We start from the raw sequence: 16,895 nt of genomic DNA, 5'->3' as shown, positions 1-16,895 counted from the left end.
TGAGACTTCAAACAATGAATACCTGTGGAAAATGTCAGGGTATTTTGGGCCATTAGTGGTAATGTGAAGGGACTCTATCGTCTCTCCAACTGCATGCATCATCTACTACTGCCTTTATTCTAGTCTTTTCCCCCAAGACACACCCATCACCCTCATGTCTAGAAGAAGGTGGTTGTCAGCTGGAAGAATGGTTCTGTACCATCTAGTGACACTGCTCCCTTGCTGGGTGGGAAGGGAGCATGTAGCCTGGCTCCCCTGATTTTGCCTCAGTGGCATAATCCATATTGATTGTGCCTGAAGAGTCCTCCCCTTCAGTCCATGCTCACAGTCTCAGGATTTGTTCCAGATCACTGCACTGTGTTAGCCTTGTGGCTCCAGAGGGGCCATGAGCATTGGGCCCTGTTTTGCTGGCATTGGTCCTCTCATATGACCCTCAGGCCCTTGGCTGGGGTCTTGTCAACAGCTCAGACCCTTCCTCACGTGAACTTCCAGATGGGATCCTTGGTCTCTTTTTTGGCCACAGATTGCCATAGTCAAGAGGTAGTGGGATTTTCTGTATTGGGAAGCCAGGCCAGGCTTCCCCTTCTATAGAACTCTCTCTACCAACTCAAAAGGGTCTCTTCTATATGTTTTGCAGGCTAATGGGGGGCCACGGGCTCTACAATTATTTACTAAGAGAAGCAGCTAAGAGTGAAAGTCAGCTTTATATTTACTTGTTGGCTGCACCTAGGAGAAGTGCTGAACATCAGTTTAATCCCCTTGCCTTTCTCAGAACCCTGTTTTGACAAAGAACAAAGCAGAATTATCCTGATGAGGAACTTTATTTGCCCCAGTTCTAGTGTCCCATGGTGCCTGGTGTAGTATGGTCAGATGGGAGCCAGAAAAGTAACCAAGGCTCTGCATCAAGATAGCAGAGGTTTCTTCTCCCTCCCACCAGCAAATCTGCCTTGATTGCTATGGAGGTGGGGTTCACTCCCTCAACTATTTCTCTATAGTCATACCACTTCTTCAGTTTTTTATTTATTTATTTTTTTTGGTGGGACAAGGGTTTTTTTTTTTTCTTTTATTATTCATATGTGCATACAAGGCTTGGGTCATTTCTCCCCCCTGCCCCCACCCCCTCCCTTACCACCCACTCCGCCCCCTCCCTCTCCCCGCCACGGGACAAGGGTTTTTGAACTCAGAGCTTTGTGCTTGCAAAGTAGATATTTTATCACTTAAGCCATACCTCCAGTCTTTTTGCTGTAGATTATTTTTTTGGGGGGCAGCACTGGAGTTTGAACTCAGGGTCTCCTGCTTGCTAGGCAGGCACTCTACCACTTGAGCCACTCTTTCAGCCTTCTATACTACTTCTTTTGGTTTTTTTCTATACCACTTCTTGATAGAATTTGTTAATGCAAAACTTTTACAAAGATCAAAACAGAGATTATTGAGAAATGTGAAACTCACACTGTGAAATAACAGTGCTTGCATTTGTAGTGGAGAGGATATATGTATGTCCACTGTGCCCCCTAAATTCCATCATGGCAGACTGCTCACCCTTGTCTGGACAGGCCCCAGATGTTCATGTCCTCCCTCCTGTACAACACTCTTCATCTGTCTCTCCACCATCTGTCACTGTCTTGCCATATCCAGGGCCTGCTAAAATCACAACACTCTTTGAGGAGCCATATGAAGACTTTCATCTGCCTGTGAAGTAGTCATGGCACGTCACATTGCCCCTCTTATGCTCTCTACTTAGTTTGCACTGGAAATGTCAACTCTTCTTGCTTAGACACACAAAAATATCCTTTTCTTGAGGAAGGGGCATTGTATTGCTTAGCCAAGTCCCTTCTGTCTCCCACCCAGCCCAAATTATCCACCATGCATCACACAGCTGGTGTCCAACAAATGTTGGACTCAGTGAACTGAGGGGAGGTTAGGCAGTCGGCGTGGGCAGCCAGAAACAGGAACAAACTGAGAGAAAGCAATTCTCCAAGGAAGTCTAAGGAAGCCTGGGGTACCGTGAGATGGTATCATGTCTGGCATAGAAGAATGACATTGTGAGGGGATACAGGTGACAAAGTTCTCTTCTGGACAATAATGTCCTGTATGGACTTGGAAAAGTCATTATAATAGCTACAATTGAAATAGCAGCCAAGTTAGGGTCAGTTTTTCCATTATCTAATTTCATCCATACACAAGAATTTGTCAGTAAATAATCATTACTATTTCTGATTCTAAGATGAAATAGCAACTTAAAATTTCTAAATTATAACCACAGAGCTAGGATTCAATTGCATACTTGTTTCTATTGCATCAAACTGCATCCCTGTGATGGTTAATCTTGATTCACAACTTGGTTGGATTGAGAGATGGCTAGGAGATTAGTAAAGAACACCTTTGGGACTGTCTGGCAGGGCATAGAGCTGATAGATCATGAGGACTGTGACCTAACGAATGGTTTAATTCATTGATGGATTGAAAAATTAGACTAGACCTTTGGGAGGTGGTAGAACTGTGGAAGGTGGGGCATGGTTGGAAGAAGTAGGTCACTGAGGGTGTGTCCGTGGGGGCCATGTTTTGGCTTGGCCCCTTCCTGTTGCTTCTCTGTTCTGCTTCCTGTCGGCCATGATGTGAGCTGTTCTGCTACACCCTTCTTGCCATTAGGAGCTGAAACTTCTGAAACCATGAGCAAAATAAACCTTCCTCTTGTAAGTTGTTTCTTTCAGGTATTTAGTCACTGAAGAGAAGCCTGACTTTCCCCCTCCCATTGTCTCCTTTGGGCCCCTGTTGATTAACTTGCCACAGTTCCAGAATTCCATGATGCTTAGGTGTAGTCTGGCTAGATAAGAGCCAGAAAAGTAGCCAAGGCTCTGCAACAAGATGGCAGCGGGTCCTTCCTCCTCTCACTAGGTGAGTCCACCTTGATTGCTGTAGACTATCTCTTTATAGTCTATGCTGCTTCTTGACAGAATTTAGAAAGATATGAAAAATAGCAGTTAATGAGAAAAATGGAACCAACACTGTGAAATAAATGCTGCAGTCTGCTATCAGCTAACTTAAGCACAACCATCTGAGAAAAATATTTACATGGTTGATGATTAGTCTCCTTCTTGTTGCAGTGCAAATTTATTTTCTTACAGCTCTTGAGGTCAGAAATCTAAACTCAAGATGTTGGCATGTTGGTTCCCTCTGGAGACTGCCAGGGAGAATCTAATTCTTGTCACCTTCCTTGGCTTGTGGCCAAATCACTCCAATCTCTGTGTCTATTGTCATATGGTTCTCTTTCTCTTTGAGCTTCTTGACTCCCTTTCATATGGACCCTTGTGATTATATTCAGCATTCATTGAGATAACCCAGGATAATTTCTTCATCTGAAGATCTTTAGTCACATCTCCAAAGTCCTTTTGGCATAAAAGTTGATACTCACAGCTTCTGGAGACTAGAATTTGGACATCTTTGAGTGGAATTATTCAGCCTGTCATTGGTAGTTTCTGATATGTATTTCTAATTTCCTCTCCACCAAGGAATAAGAAAACACCACTTGCCAACTATGAATAAGATACTAATATCTGTTCTGGTCAGACCTAGCATCTCTTCTAGGTTTTTCTGTCCCATTTTAATTCTTGATTCCTGCCCTCTAGTGGGAGATTCCCAACCTGTCCTCTCTTGACTCAACACCTTCAGTGTTGTTCGGTAGTTACATGGTGCTTTGGGCATCACACACATAGTTAGAGTGCATTTAACTATGATGACATTTCTCATGGTATTGCCAATAAACTACAAAGTTCTAGCTGTCTAGAATTTACTTAATACCTCAGAATGGCTGCTGGCTTTCCACTTGGTTTTGAGGGCCCTAGGCCTGTTGACCCTGAACTTTCTAAAGTGCAACAGTACATGGAGATAGAGAACCTTCCTGGCAGATGCCAACACTGAGACACTTCCTAGGAGATCATTAAACCTCTCCTGACTGATCAAGGGGGTTTCTAGTCAATCTAAGTATTCATGAATGGATGAGTGGATAAAGAAAATGTGGTACCTATACAATGGGATATTATTCAGCCATAAAAATGCTGAAATCTTGTCATTTGCAACATGTTAAGTGAAACTAGCCAAGACTAGAAAGCCAAGTACCACACAATGTCATTCACATGTGAAATAGGAAAAAAAATTGGTCTGAATATATTGAGAGTAAAATGATGATTCCCAGAGGCTGGGGAAAGTAGGAGAGAGGAAGAGATGAGAGGTTGATCTAAGTTGTAGTTAGATAAGAGTAGAAAGTTCTAGTGTGCTATTTGTACAGTTGGTAACTGCAGCTAGCGATGTGTACTGAGTATCTCAAAAGGCTACAAGAAAGGATTTTGAATGTTTTCACCATAAAGTAATGATAAACATTTGAGGAGACAGGAATATTTAACCCAAATACATAATGACACAGGCATTGAAACACCACATGGAATGCCATTAACATGTACAACTTTTGTATTTTATGTGTCAGTTTTAATTTAATTAAAAAGAGAATGTTTCTACTTAACCATTTTTGCCAAGGATTGTGTGAACCAGTCCAGAGCTAGAAATTTGCTAGAAAATAGTGTCGGAGGAGAGGGGAATTCAGTGGTGAGAAAGTTTAGTGGTAAATAAATGATATTTACTCTTGGATGTCCTCATGTCCTTTTGTAGCCAGTGATACCAATCTTTGTCCACGCGCCTAACTAAGAATGGATCCGGACCTGTTAATGCCCTGCCCTGTCTGCAGGGTTGTGTCTCTCCAATCCCTTAGGACTGCTATATGCCTTGGAAGTTTTTGGATCAACTGCTACGTGGGAATGAACAGATAAGCAGTCATCTGTTGTAAGGTGGAGAATCTTACATGCTGGGATTTCTTAAAAGAAAATGAGTTAGGATGACAGAGGAAGCCATCGTGTTTTGGGAGGAGGTGGATCTGGCAGTTCACTTGCTTGCTCCTGTAGCTTTCAAGGGAAACTTGAGAAGAGTGGGGCCCTTGGGTCCTCTGGTAATTACGAGTGGTCCAATATGGTCAAACAGCTGGGAGATGGGAGGTGTCAGAATGGGCATGGGGGGTGGAGAGAAAGCAGGAAGACAAGTGCAAAGAAATTTGTTTTCCCCAATTTCTTATTTTAAACGTTTAAATCTACAGAAAAGTTGAAGGCAGAGTAAATACTTTAGATTTATCAATTATTATCATCCAGTTGCTTTCTCTCTTCATACACATGTACATATAGCTGTGTATATATGTGATCATATCTAACTGTAATAACATATTACAGCCCATATTCATATTTCTTCAACTATTCAAAGATTTCTTTCATAGCTATTATTTTCCAGTGCATATGAGGGGAAGATTTTAATAGCTTTTATTTTTTCCTTGAGAATAAGAAAATTGGAGGAGCAGGAGAGAGGCTTGAAGAGGATTCTTAGAATCTTTTTTGGTGCAAATTATTCTGTAAAAGTCAAGACTTGCCATTGTCATAGTGTCTATTACAAAGAAATCTATTCATGGGTTGTGGCATCAGGATATTGCTTTGCATGCAGGGCTAATGTTGAGGGACTAGAGGTTGCATGTGTGTATGTATGTGTGCACGTGTGTGTGTGTGTGTGTGTGTGTGTGTGTGTACAGGCTATGTATGCTAGCATAATTATAGATTACTCTCAATATTTAATCCAGTGGTTTTTAGACTGTAGACTCAATGGTTCTTGGAATCACCTAGAGTGATGTTAGAAAGAGATCCTTGGCCCCTGCCACCAGAGATTCTGACTTAAAGGTCAGAAAGCTGTAGCTTTAAAGAATATTTCAGAGGACTTTGATACCTGAAGAAAGAATGACTTAATCAGTTAGAAATGGTTAGAGGCATATTTCTTTTAAAAATCTCTTTAAAAATCAAAAGATGTGGTAGTACACACCTGTAATTCCAGCACTCAGGAAGCAGAAGCGAAGGGTAATGAGTTAGAGGCTAGCCTGGGCTACATAGCAAGATGCTGTCTCCAAAAAACAAAACAAACAAAAAACAAAAAACCCCTCCCCCAAATCAACAAAAGCTGAAACAAAATAAAAACATAGTTTTGTATGGATTTTTAAAGTTCTGTTTTGATTTTTTTTGCACCATATTTACCCTACTATACCCTTTTTCCACATCTTCCTTTTTCTTTTTTTTTTTTTGTGACAGTGTCTCACTATGTAGTCCAGGCTGACCTCAAACACAAGGTCTTGCTACCTCTGCTTCCTAAATGCTGGGATTACAGTTGTGCATCACCACACTCAGAAAAAATATACATAGTTTTAATTTCAAATGAATGATTAATGATGAGATTTTAAAAAGGGGCATATATACAAATGCACACACAGAGGCACTCACTCATTCATGCATCGTTCATGCACATATAATGTTTTAAAGTGATTAGTGGTTTCTGTGTTTTACCATGCCACGTCACTAATTTTTCCATTTTGGTAAGATTTCCCAGAGTATCTTTTCAGAAATCAAAGCCTGCATTGGAAGACCAGGAAGAATGTAAGTTTTAAAAAATATATGTACTCGATCTAGAAAAATACACATAGGCAAGAATCTCCAATATATTATTCTACTGGCTTCTACTTCCTCCTGGAAAAGTTCTTTGTAGACTTATCGAGAATCCAAGATTGAGAGCTACCTAAAAGTCTCTCTGTCCTGCTAGGAGTTCATCTTGAAATGAAACAGTTTTTGTGTGACTGGTGAGTCTCTGAGTGAGCCACACTTGCTGTGATCTTGTTTGAACATTTTGAGCCATGTCATCTAGCAGGGCAGAAATAAAACCTTCTAGTATTCTCTCATGGAGCTAAAGAACAGTGTTATAGCATCCTAGAGATTTTAGCAATAGGCTTGATACCTCAGGGATGTAGCAGCTGTCTAAATCCTTGCAGAGCTGTATTGTACCATGGTTTATAGGGGTGGGGTCTTCAGGATTGGTAGGAGTCCAGGAAAGAATTCGTGGGACCAGGCATTATGCTGGGAGAGACATTATTCAAACCTGAGCAATTTTTTGCAAAATGTGATTAGAAAGCTTAAGGAGACTAAAGGGACTATTTAAACGAGGTGTGGCTATACTTAGACTGCATTTGAATTTACAGACTATGGATGAATTGAATTATCTCTGTATCTTGAGTTTTTTTTTTTTCGGAAAGAGAAAAATGATGATTTACTAAAATATTTGCTATATACAATTACTCAAAGTAGTGATGTCATTGGGGAGGAACCAGACAGCTGGTTGAACAATAATGATAAACACTCTTAGGTTTTATCTGTGTGGCAAAATAACTGTATAAATTAAGATTCAGATGGATTTACTAATATCTATGGATCTATTAATACCTGTGCTCTGGTGACTTGGATAAGTTTAAAAGCCCATAAGAAAGTATTTGATGAATTTCAAGAACTTTTCACTTCATGAGTGCAATAAACAGATATATTTACAAAACCAATTATCATTTAAACAATCCATTTACCATAGCATACTATTTTTGAAATGTGATACAGATTTCCTCCGCTTTTCTTTTTTCCTTTTACTAATTGATATTGTTGGACTACTCTCTTATTGATTGTTTGTTTTTGGTGATACTGAGGCTTGAACTCAGGGCCTCTACTTTGAGCCACTTCACCAGCCCTTTTTTTTTTGTGATAAGTTTTTTTGAGATAGAGTCTCACGAACTATTTGCTCAGGCTGGCTTTGAACTTTGATCTTCCTGATGTCTGCCTCCTGAGTAGCTAGGATTACGGGTGTGAGCCACCATTACTGATCTGTTGGACTATTCTTAAAGGGGAAATGAGCATAGAAAGCAGGGAAGATGGTACAGCTTTCTGGACTTAAAAAAAAAAGATTTAATAAGGAAGGCAAGGACTCAGCCTGCACAGGATTAGAGAGAGAACTCATGTGTAAGAACTGGCTCCTTGCCTCTTCCTCCTCTCCAGGCTCTTACACTAGAGTGAGGGTCCAGGGCTCAGAGAGAGAGAAGGAGGTGGTAAGAGACTGAGGGTCCTCAAGAAGAAGAGACCAGGCAGGCAGGAGTGGAATCAGTTCAAGTGTGGCCCAGCCTGTCCTGGGGTAGACCACAGCCATCATCTTCCCCAAGGCTGCTTAGCTGATGGAGGGCCATAGGTGCCCCAACCCATGCTTCTTAGTCCTGTCAATCCCAAGTAGAGAACCACCTTTAAAGTTTCCCTGGAAATCCTACAGGAGTGAGGAGGGGCCCTGGACAACCAGTGGGCAATGTCAGGGGAAAGCACATCCCTCATACCTGAACAGGTTAAGGACCCCTGAACACCACAGAATTAGGCCGACTGTCTCATTATGGCCCCTGTGGCCACTCCTCACCATCTCCACTGAAGCAGGACCATAGATTCATCACTGCTCTGAGAGCTCATGTGTCTTACCCATCCCATGCATTTGCACTGATCTTCCTGTGCTGGGAAAGCCCATTCTTGGCTTTCCCTTCTTCTTCCAACCCTGAAACATCATCCATGCCTGCTCTCTAGGAAAGTCCTAGCCTTCAGGCAAAGCCCTGTTCACATAGCTTTCCAGGCCAACCTTCCCCCTCACCCTCACCAGCTCCACCTCCAGGAAGAATTACTGAACTTGTGTCTATGTGCAGAGAAATCCCCTGACTGGCTGCAGCTAGGCAGTTACCTTATTTGGGAATGGTCTCATCAGTTAGCTGCCTGTGATTGACTGAAGCTCAGCTATTTCTCATGAAAGCACATTCTTAACTTAGATTTGGTTTGTTTGTCTGCTAAGTTAGGCTTCAGTTCGTTACATAGGAACTCAAAGGAGAATCTTCCTGCCGTCGCGTGCGGATCTCGCTGCTCCAGCCTCCGGGGCGCGTCCCATCCTTTCAGCCCGAAACCAGCACAGAAAAAAAAACCTTACATACCTTGCCCCGTACATACCTTGAGGCGAGCAAAAAAAATTAAAATAAATTTTTAACCATGAGGGAAATCGTGCACATCCAGGCCGGTCAGTGTGGCAACCAGATCGGTGCCAAGTTCTGGGAAGTGATCAGCGATGAACACGGCATTGACCCTACCGGTACCTACCACGGAGACAGCGACCTACAGCTGGACCGCATTTCTGTGTACTACAATGAAGCCACAGGTGGCAAATATGTTCCTCGTGCCATCTTGGTGGATCTAGAACCTGGAACCATGGACTCTGTTCGCTCGGGTCCTTTTGGTCAGATTTTCAGACCAGACAACTTTGTTTTTGGTCAGTCTGGGGCAGGCAACAACTGGGCAAAGGGCCACTATACAGAAGGGGCTGAGCTGGTTGACTCAGTCCTGGATGTTGTGCGGAAAGAGGCAGAGAGCTGTGACTGCCTGCAAGGCTTCCAGCTGACCCACTCATTGGGTGGGGGCACAGGCTCCGGAATGGGCACCCTCCTCATTAGCAAGATCCGTGAAGAGTATCCTGACCGAATCATGAACACCTTCAGTGTAGTGCCGTCACCCAAAGTGTCTGACACCGTGGTTGAGCCCTATAATGCCACCCTCTCTGTCCATCAGTTGGTAGAGAACACTGATGAGACCTACTGCATTGACAACGAGGCCCTTTATGACATCTGCTTCCGCACCCTCAAGCTGACCACACCAACCTACGGGGATCTAAACCATCTCGTCTCAGCCACTATGAGCGGTGTCACCACCTGCCTCCGCTTCCCTGGCCAGCTCAATGCTGACCTCCGCAAGCTGGCAGTCAACATGGTGCCCTTCCCACGCCTCCACTTCTTCATGCCTGGCTTCGCCCCTCTCACCAGCCGCGGAAGCCAGCAGTATCGGGCTCTCACTGTGCCTGAACTCACCCAGCAGGTCTTTGATGCCAAGAACATGATGGCTGCCTGTGACCCCCGCCACGGCCGGTACCTCACTGTGGCTGCTGTCTTCCGTGGGCGGATGTCTATGAAGGAGGTGGATGAGCAGATGCTCAATGTGCAGAACAAGAACAGCAGCTACTTCGTGGAGTGGATCCCCAACAACGTCAAGACAGCTGTCTGCGACATCCCACCTCGTGGTCTCAAGATGGCAGTTACCTTCATTGGCAACAGCACAGCCATCCAGGAGCTCTTCAAGCGCATCTCAGAGCAGTTCACTGCCATGTTCCGCCGGAAGGCCTTCCTCCATTGGTACACAGGTGAAGGCATGGACGAGATGGAGTTCACCGAGGCTGAGAGCAACATGAATGACCTCGTCTCTGAGTATCAGCAGTACCAGGATGCCACCGCAGAAGAGGAAGAAGATTTCGGTGAGGAGGCTGAAGAGGAAGCCTAAGGCAGAGCCCCCCCTAACATCTCAGGCTCCTCAGTTCCCTCAGCCTTCTTCATCTGCCCCTTCAGAATATGTTTCTGCTGCCTGTCTTTTTTTTTTTTTTTTTTTTCTTTTTGGGGGCATGTAGAACAGTGCCTGTCACATAGTAGGCACTCAATAAATATTTGTTTGTTGAAAAAAAAAAAAAAAAAAAAAAAAAAAAACATAGGAACTCAAAGTAGGGAGACAGCCTCAGGCCAATGACCTCTTGCTTATTTAATTTCACAGGTATCTCTCTCCATATCCTTATGAAGATAAACCAATCCTTCTTGTGCTCCCTGAGAACAGACACTGTGTCCCTCTCAGTAGCTCACTTTGGCATTGTAGAGCCCAAAGTGAGCTGGTGCCAAGGTGAGCTGGTGATGGTGCTTCTGGAAGGAAGTAAAGGGTGTTCTAGGTCCTTTTGCAGCTGGCACAGAGATTTGTGCATAATAGTCACTCAGTTGACATTTGTTGAGATTAATTGAAATGAAGGGAAAATAATTATTTGATGGTTGCTAGCCTATAAGGATGCATGTTGCTTATGAAATATTTACTATATCCTTATACATGGTGCAAGCAAATCTTTTAAGCAGGAGTCCAAGAGGTGTTCTATAGGGAAAGTTCTCTAACAGTCTTTTACCAATGCTAAAAAATCCACCATAGGTTGTGTCTTTGCACCAAATATTAGAATAACAATTTTCTATAATTTGAATATGGTTTGTCTCCACAGAAACTTAGGTTGAGGATTGGTCCTCAATGTAATAGTGTAGAGCGGTGGTGGGGCTTTTAAGAGGCATTTGGTGTCAGAAAGGATCCACCATGAGTGAATTAATGTTTTCTACACAAATTAGTTACTACAGGAGTTTGGCCATCTTCATCTCTCTTCTTCATATGGCTGCTTCCTCTTCTTTCTCCCACACATGGAGCCACACATGACTCCATTAGAAGCTGAGCAGATGCTGGCACCAATGCTCTTGGACCTCCGTAACTGTGAGCCAAAACAGTCTTCTTTTTATAATAACTGACCTAGTCTCTGGTATTGTGTTATAGCAACAGAAAACAGACTACGACACTATGTGTGTGTCTTCTGTAATGCTAGATACTGCCCATAACTACCCTTGTTCTGTTTCTACTGTGCCAAAGGAAGGTCAGGCGTGGCAGGAAGTGCAGAAGAAAGTGTGGAAAGCTCAGCTATTTGAGTCTTTCTTGTTGTCATTCCCATCCAGTTCTCAGGGCGCCAAAATATTCCAAGATGAGAGGAAGTTTGGGATGATCTCCAGGGACAAGAAGAAGACACCATGGTGTAGAAATCTGTGACTGTTGGCAAGGATGAGCACCATGGGAACTGGTGACTTTGAGCTTCTGAAGGGAAGGTCGTTGAGAGGGGAGGGAACATTTCTCTGATACAGTGTCAGAAGTGGGCAGCAAGAACAAGAAATGAGCTTTTACATCCTGAGCTTGGCAGCAGGCCTTTGGAAGGGAAAGACATTCCAAGTCTTTTGCTTAAGACCTGATTGAGTCATATTTGGCCAGGGAGGTGCTCTGCTGCAGGGACAATTTTGGCAAACTCTTATGCTCCTTTGCCACAGATGGAAGTCACATTTCTGTAGACAAAGGACAGCTAAGAGGGTGAAGTAAGCTCAAAGGCAGAGACTCACAGCTCACATATCCAGCCTTCTATGTTCCACTGTGTACCTGACATTCTGCTCAGCACTGTGTGGAAGTCACCATGTCTAGGACACGGTCTTCATCACAAAATTAATGCAGGGAAAAATGGCCAATATGCAAAGCGACCAACCAACCACAACAATGAAGACAGTTAAGTGCCCAAATAAATGGTTGCCCTTCCCAGTCTACTGCTTGCTTGGCTTGTGAAATATACTAGAACTCAGGCCTAGGTGAGACCTCAATTTCTTAGCCACACAAATCTTCTGTCTGTTCACCAGCCATGCCTGCCCTCTAAGATGGACTGCCAGGGCCTGTAGCTGGACAGGATCCTGTGGGAACATTGCCTCTGCTGGGAGCAAGCCAGTCTATGGAGGCTGTGTGAGAGGGAACAGGGAAGACAGCTGCCCTCTGGACAGTCTGTACCTCTGCAGCTTCAGGCCTGATGGCTCTGGACCTTTCTGTGGACTCTGCTCAAAGCCACTGATGCAATAGGAAGGACGATAGGACAGTCTTTATGAAATATTTTGACATTTCTCACCCTGCCATGATGAATTCAAACTCCAAATTCAACCTTCCATTTTTCTTGTCCACTGTAAGAGCCAGTCTAGTGGTGGATGAGTTCTCACACACATAAGTTGTACTGAGTGTTGTTGGCTAGTGTGTGTCTGGTTATATAAAACCACCAACTCTGGTTCTTCATGACTAATTCTGCCCTTTTTTCCATCTCTTTTGGTTTTCAGCCTTCTTTTACTAAATTGCTTTCTTCCTCTCTTTCTCTTTCTCCTTCCCCTTCTGTTCTGCCTCCTCCTTCTTCTTTTTGTTGGTACTGGGGTTTGAACTTAGGGCCTCACACTTGCTAGGCAGGCCTTCTACCACTTGAACCATGTCCTCAGCCCTTTTTTGCTTTAGCTGTTTTTTTTTTTTTTTTGGATAGGGTCTTGTACATTTTACCTGGGCTGGTCTTAAACCATGTTCCTCCTGACTCTGTCTCACATGTAGGTGGTATTACAGATGTAAGCTACCATGCCTGGCCAAATTGCTTACTTCTCCATTGTTACTCTGGCCTTTCCTAACTTCATTTTTATCCTTATCCCTTTCTATAATGATGGAAACATTTTTCAGAACTCGATACTTACACTTGAGATTAGAGAACAACAAGGGGAAGAGAGGTTGTTTTTGTTTATTTACACAGCTACCCATGGGATTGAGATAACTGTTGGAGCAAAGCCACTTACACGTTTTTTTCCCTTTAGTCTAAACCCTAGAGCAGTGCTGAGCAGTGAGGCTCTGATGGGACCAAGTAGGGACTTGTCCTAGCTCAGGGGACAGGTGGCATATTTATAAGTTCAATTGAAGGGAAGTTTTCCCTTTCTGCACTCAAGGTTAGTGCTGTTCCCAGGGAAGGACCAGATGCTGCTGGGTTTTGTGCTAGGGTCTGGGAATCCCTTCTTGGCATGGGACTCATATTCATATCCTTCTTGCCTTTCCTGTTGGTGGCCCCTCAGCAGGGCAGGCCCTCAAGGGTGTATGGAGTAAGATAGCTCCTCTGAAAAAGTTTTAAGATTGCTTTATGGATTCATGTCTACTGCACAGGCCACCTCACCATCAGCCTTGGGAACTCAGAAGCAAAGTGAACTTCCTTCACTGTCAGGTTCTAGGACACCATTGAGAGAAAGAAGATGAGAAAGGATGTGTCAACTGACTCAGAGTGTCTTTTCTGACAATGACACCGAAGGACAGAGGATGGTGAATGTGGGAGTGGAGCTCTGTGTGTTCCCCACAGCAAGTGGGACAGGTCCTAATATGCACTTGAAAACAAAGGGTACCCACCACTGAATCATGCGTTGATTCAGTAAAAACATACTGAGGGCTTACCATAAATAAGGTCAGCATGCTTTGGGTGGGATTGGCCACACTCACCTGGGAGGTTGGCAACACTGCCAGGTAGAACAGGAATGAAATCCAGGACCAGATGGATGGAGCAGAATCTCAGCTGTGGATGCTGACTGTTGAGCTTGGTGGTCCAAGAGTAATGGCCAGGTGGATGGAGAACGCAGTGACCATTGCACAGATGAACTAAAACTTCTTGACTACTTACCATGTGCCATTCAATTCTCATAAGAACTCTATAAGGTAAGCGTTAGCCTCTTCATTTTGAAGATGCAGCTACTAAAGCTAGGTTAATTTTTTCAGGGCTACATTTGTAACTTTAATTGATGGAACTCTGATTTGAACCCAGGTCTTCTGAATCTAAAGCTTTCAACTGCAATCCATATGGCACACTCAACAGTGGTTGTAGAGATGTCAGTCAAGGGTCTCTCATATGATGGGCTGTGCATGGCCACAGGAGTCAAGGTGGTGGGAAAATGGCATTGAGGGTCATTTTTTCCTTCATGCCATGGCCAAATAGTCCCAGAGAGAAAGAATTTGCAAGGACATGGCAGACATCAGGCTGAGCTTGCAGACAGGGCTCTACTCCCAGCAGAAATAAGGAATGGTTGGCAGAAGAAGTAAGCGAATATACAGTTGTGGAAACTTATTTGAATAAATCAGTCATGCAGATGGGTTGGAAAATATATTGCTAGTACCTGCAGGCAAGGATGACCAAAATACTTAGTGCCCAGTGAGTCAAGTGGACTCCAGATCTAGCCTTGAAGTGAGGTTCTCGTGAGCCTTGCTAAGTGAATCAGATGCTAATCTTTTACTTGCTGAACAATGGGGCAGAGGCAAGATTGAGGGTGCTGGGATACAAAGGTCAGTCTTCTTGGATTGCCCCTCTGTCATCCTGGCACAGAGGCCTATTATGTCGATGTGTCATAGGAACCCCATGTGTGTCCTGAAGAAAGCTACCTCTACGAGAGGAAGTGCTTTTCAGACTCTGTGAGAGTCTGCTTAGTTCTGTGAGACTGAGGCACCCAGTGCCTTTCATCTCCTGGCAAGAATAAGGTGGACCCTGGGAAGGGTGTGCTTGCAACAGGAGGGTGAGCACATAGCCACCCTGAGCACCTGGGAAGGACAGCTGGACAAAGGCATCATTAGCCATCGTAATCACCTAATTTCCAGCATTTTCTACTGCTTCAAATTCACACGAGAAACCAAGAGGTCCTGGTTGTTGACTTTTAGGAATTTCAACTTTGAAATAAGTACCTTTGTGGTTGGGCATTTATAATAGCAGGAAATAGTAGCCAGCTGCCCTAATGACCAATATAAGGTGGATTAAATAAGATAAAAGTTTATTTCTCACTCTCATGTAAAAGGTCCAGAGCTGATAAAGTGACATCATTGTGTTAGGAACCCAGGGTCTACCTGTCCAGCTGCTTTGCCATCCCTATGGATTGGTCTAACAACATTTTCCAAGGTGATGTGCCACTCAGTCTGTATATTGGCTATCAGAAGGAATAGGAGGAAGAGGCAGGTATGCCCCTCTCTTTTAGAATACGAGCCAGTAGGTGACCACACCGCTTCTTTCATATCCCACAAAGCAGCAGAACTTAGTCACATGGGCACTCCTAGCAGCAAGGAGGTGGATAATGTACTCTTCACTCTACAATGGTCCATCCAGCTGAAACTGGACATTCCATTAAGAAGAGCAGGAGATATCAGGGGACAATTAGTCTCTGTTATAGCACCCTTGTAATAGTTTGAATCTTAAATGTCTCCTTAAAGCCCATGTGTTGAAGGTTTGTTCCCCAGAATGACATTGTTGGGAAGTTGTGGAAACTTTAAGAGGTGGGGCCTATTAGGGGGTCTTCAGGTCATTGGAAAAAAACCTTTGAAAGGGATGAAAGGGATAGTGGGACCCTAGCCCTTTCCTTTCTTCCTCTCTTTTCTTCTGGCCATGAAATCAGGAGCAGTTGTGCTCCTCAATGTGCTCCTGCCATAATGTACCATTGCAGGGACAAAGCAATGGGGCCAACCAATAATGGACTGAATCCTACAAAACTCTGAGCCAAAGCAAATATTTTCTCTTTTGAAGTTTATCTTAAGTATTTGTTTTAGTGACAGAAAGCTGACTCACATAATCCTGAATTGGCTACTCAAATATCCATATGCATTCTTCTTCCCTCACAGACTATACCTAACCCTTCTCCAAGAAAGACCACCCTGAAGTCCCACTGAGGCACTGCACCCAGCTCAAAGGCCAAGGTCTCTTGGTGATACACAGTGATAGCTGTCTCTGTCACTTCTAGATGAGGTTCCTCTACACAATAAAAACAAGTCATCCAAAAAGCTTCTGTTCATCAAAAGAAATGGTCTCTAAACTGAAGAGAACACCCACAGAATGGGAGAAAATATTTGCCAGCTATACTTCAGACAAAGGACTGATAACCAGAATATATAGGGAACTTAAAAAACTAAATTCTCCCAAAACTAATGAACCAATAAAGAAATGGGCACGTGAACTAAACAGAACTTTCTCAAAAGAAGAAATTCAAATGGCCAAAAAACACATGAAAAAATGCTCACCATCTCTAGCAATAAAGGAAATGCAAATTAAAACCATGCTAAGATTCCACCTCACCCCTGTCAGAATAGCCATCATTAGCAACACCACCAACAACAGGTGTTGGGAGGATTTGGGGAAAAAGGAACCCTCTTACACTGTTGGTGGGAATGCAAACTAGTACAACCACTCTGGAAAAAAATTTGGAGGCTACTTAAAAAGCTAGACATTGATCTACCATTTGATCCAGCAATACCACTCTTGGGGATATACCCAAAAGAATGTGACACAGGTTACTCCAGAGGCACCTGCACACCCATGTTTATTGCGCACTATTCACAATAGCCAAGTTATGGAAACAGCCAAGATGCCCCACCACTGACAAATGGATTAAGAAAATGTGGTATCTACACACAATGGAATTTTATGCAGCCATGAAGAAGAACGAAATGTTATCATTTGCTGGTAAATGG

The 16,895-nt window shown here is 43.5% G+C and overlaps 2 protein-coding genes across 2 annotated transcripts in view; both read left to right on the top strand.

Moving 5' to 3' along the window:
• Pard3 (par-3 family cell polarity regulator) overlaps positions 1 to 16,332 on the top strand; it is a 689,221-nt gene extending 672,889 nt beyond the window's left edge. The window contains exon 25 of the mRNA XM_074056357.1: positions 16,050 to 16,332. Coding sequence (XP_073912458.1) covers positions 16,050 to 16,086 — 37 coding nt within the window. The 3' untranslated portion in view covers positions 16,087 to 16,332. The remainder of the gene's footprint in view (positions 1 to 16,049) is intronic.
• LOC109698323 (tubulin beta chain) lies at positions 8,806 to 10,404 on the top strand. The gene has a single exon (XM_074056328.1). The coding sequence runs from the start codon at positions 8,958 to 8,960 to the stop codon at positions 10,290 to 10,292; it is 1,335 nt and encodes a 444-aa protein (XP_073912429.1). The 5' UTR covers positions 8,806 to 8,957; the 3' UTR covers positions 10,293 to 10,404.
• Positions 16,333 to 16,895: the final 563 nt, after the last annotated feature.

The sequence above is a fragment of the Castor canadensis genome, chromosome 15 (assembly GCF_047511655.1).
Source record: "Castor canadensis chromosome 15, mCasCan1.hap1v2, whole genome shotgun sequence".
NCBI lineage: Eukaryota > Metazoa > Chordata > Mammalia > Rodentia > Castoridae > Castor > Castor canadensis.
The sequence above is the reverse complement of the archived record's forward strand: the minus strand, read 5'-3'. Positions and strand labels throughout refer to the sequence as shown.

Coding starts and splice junctions, on each gene's coding strand:
- LOC109698323 (XM_074056328.1), top strand. CDS start 8,958: ATGAGGGAAATCGTGCACATCCAGGCCGGTCAGTGTGGCAACCAGATC.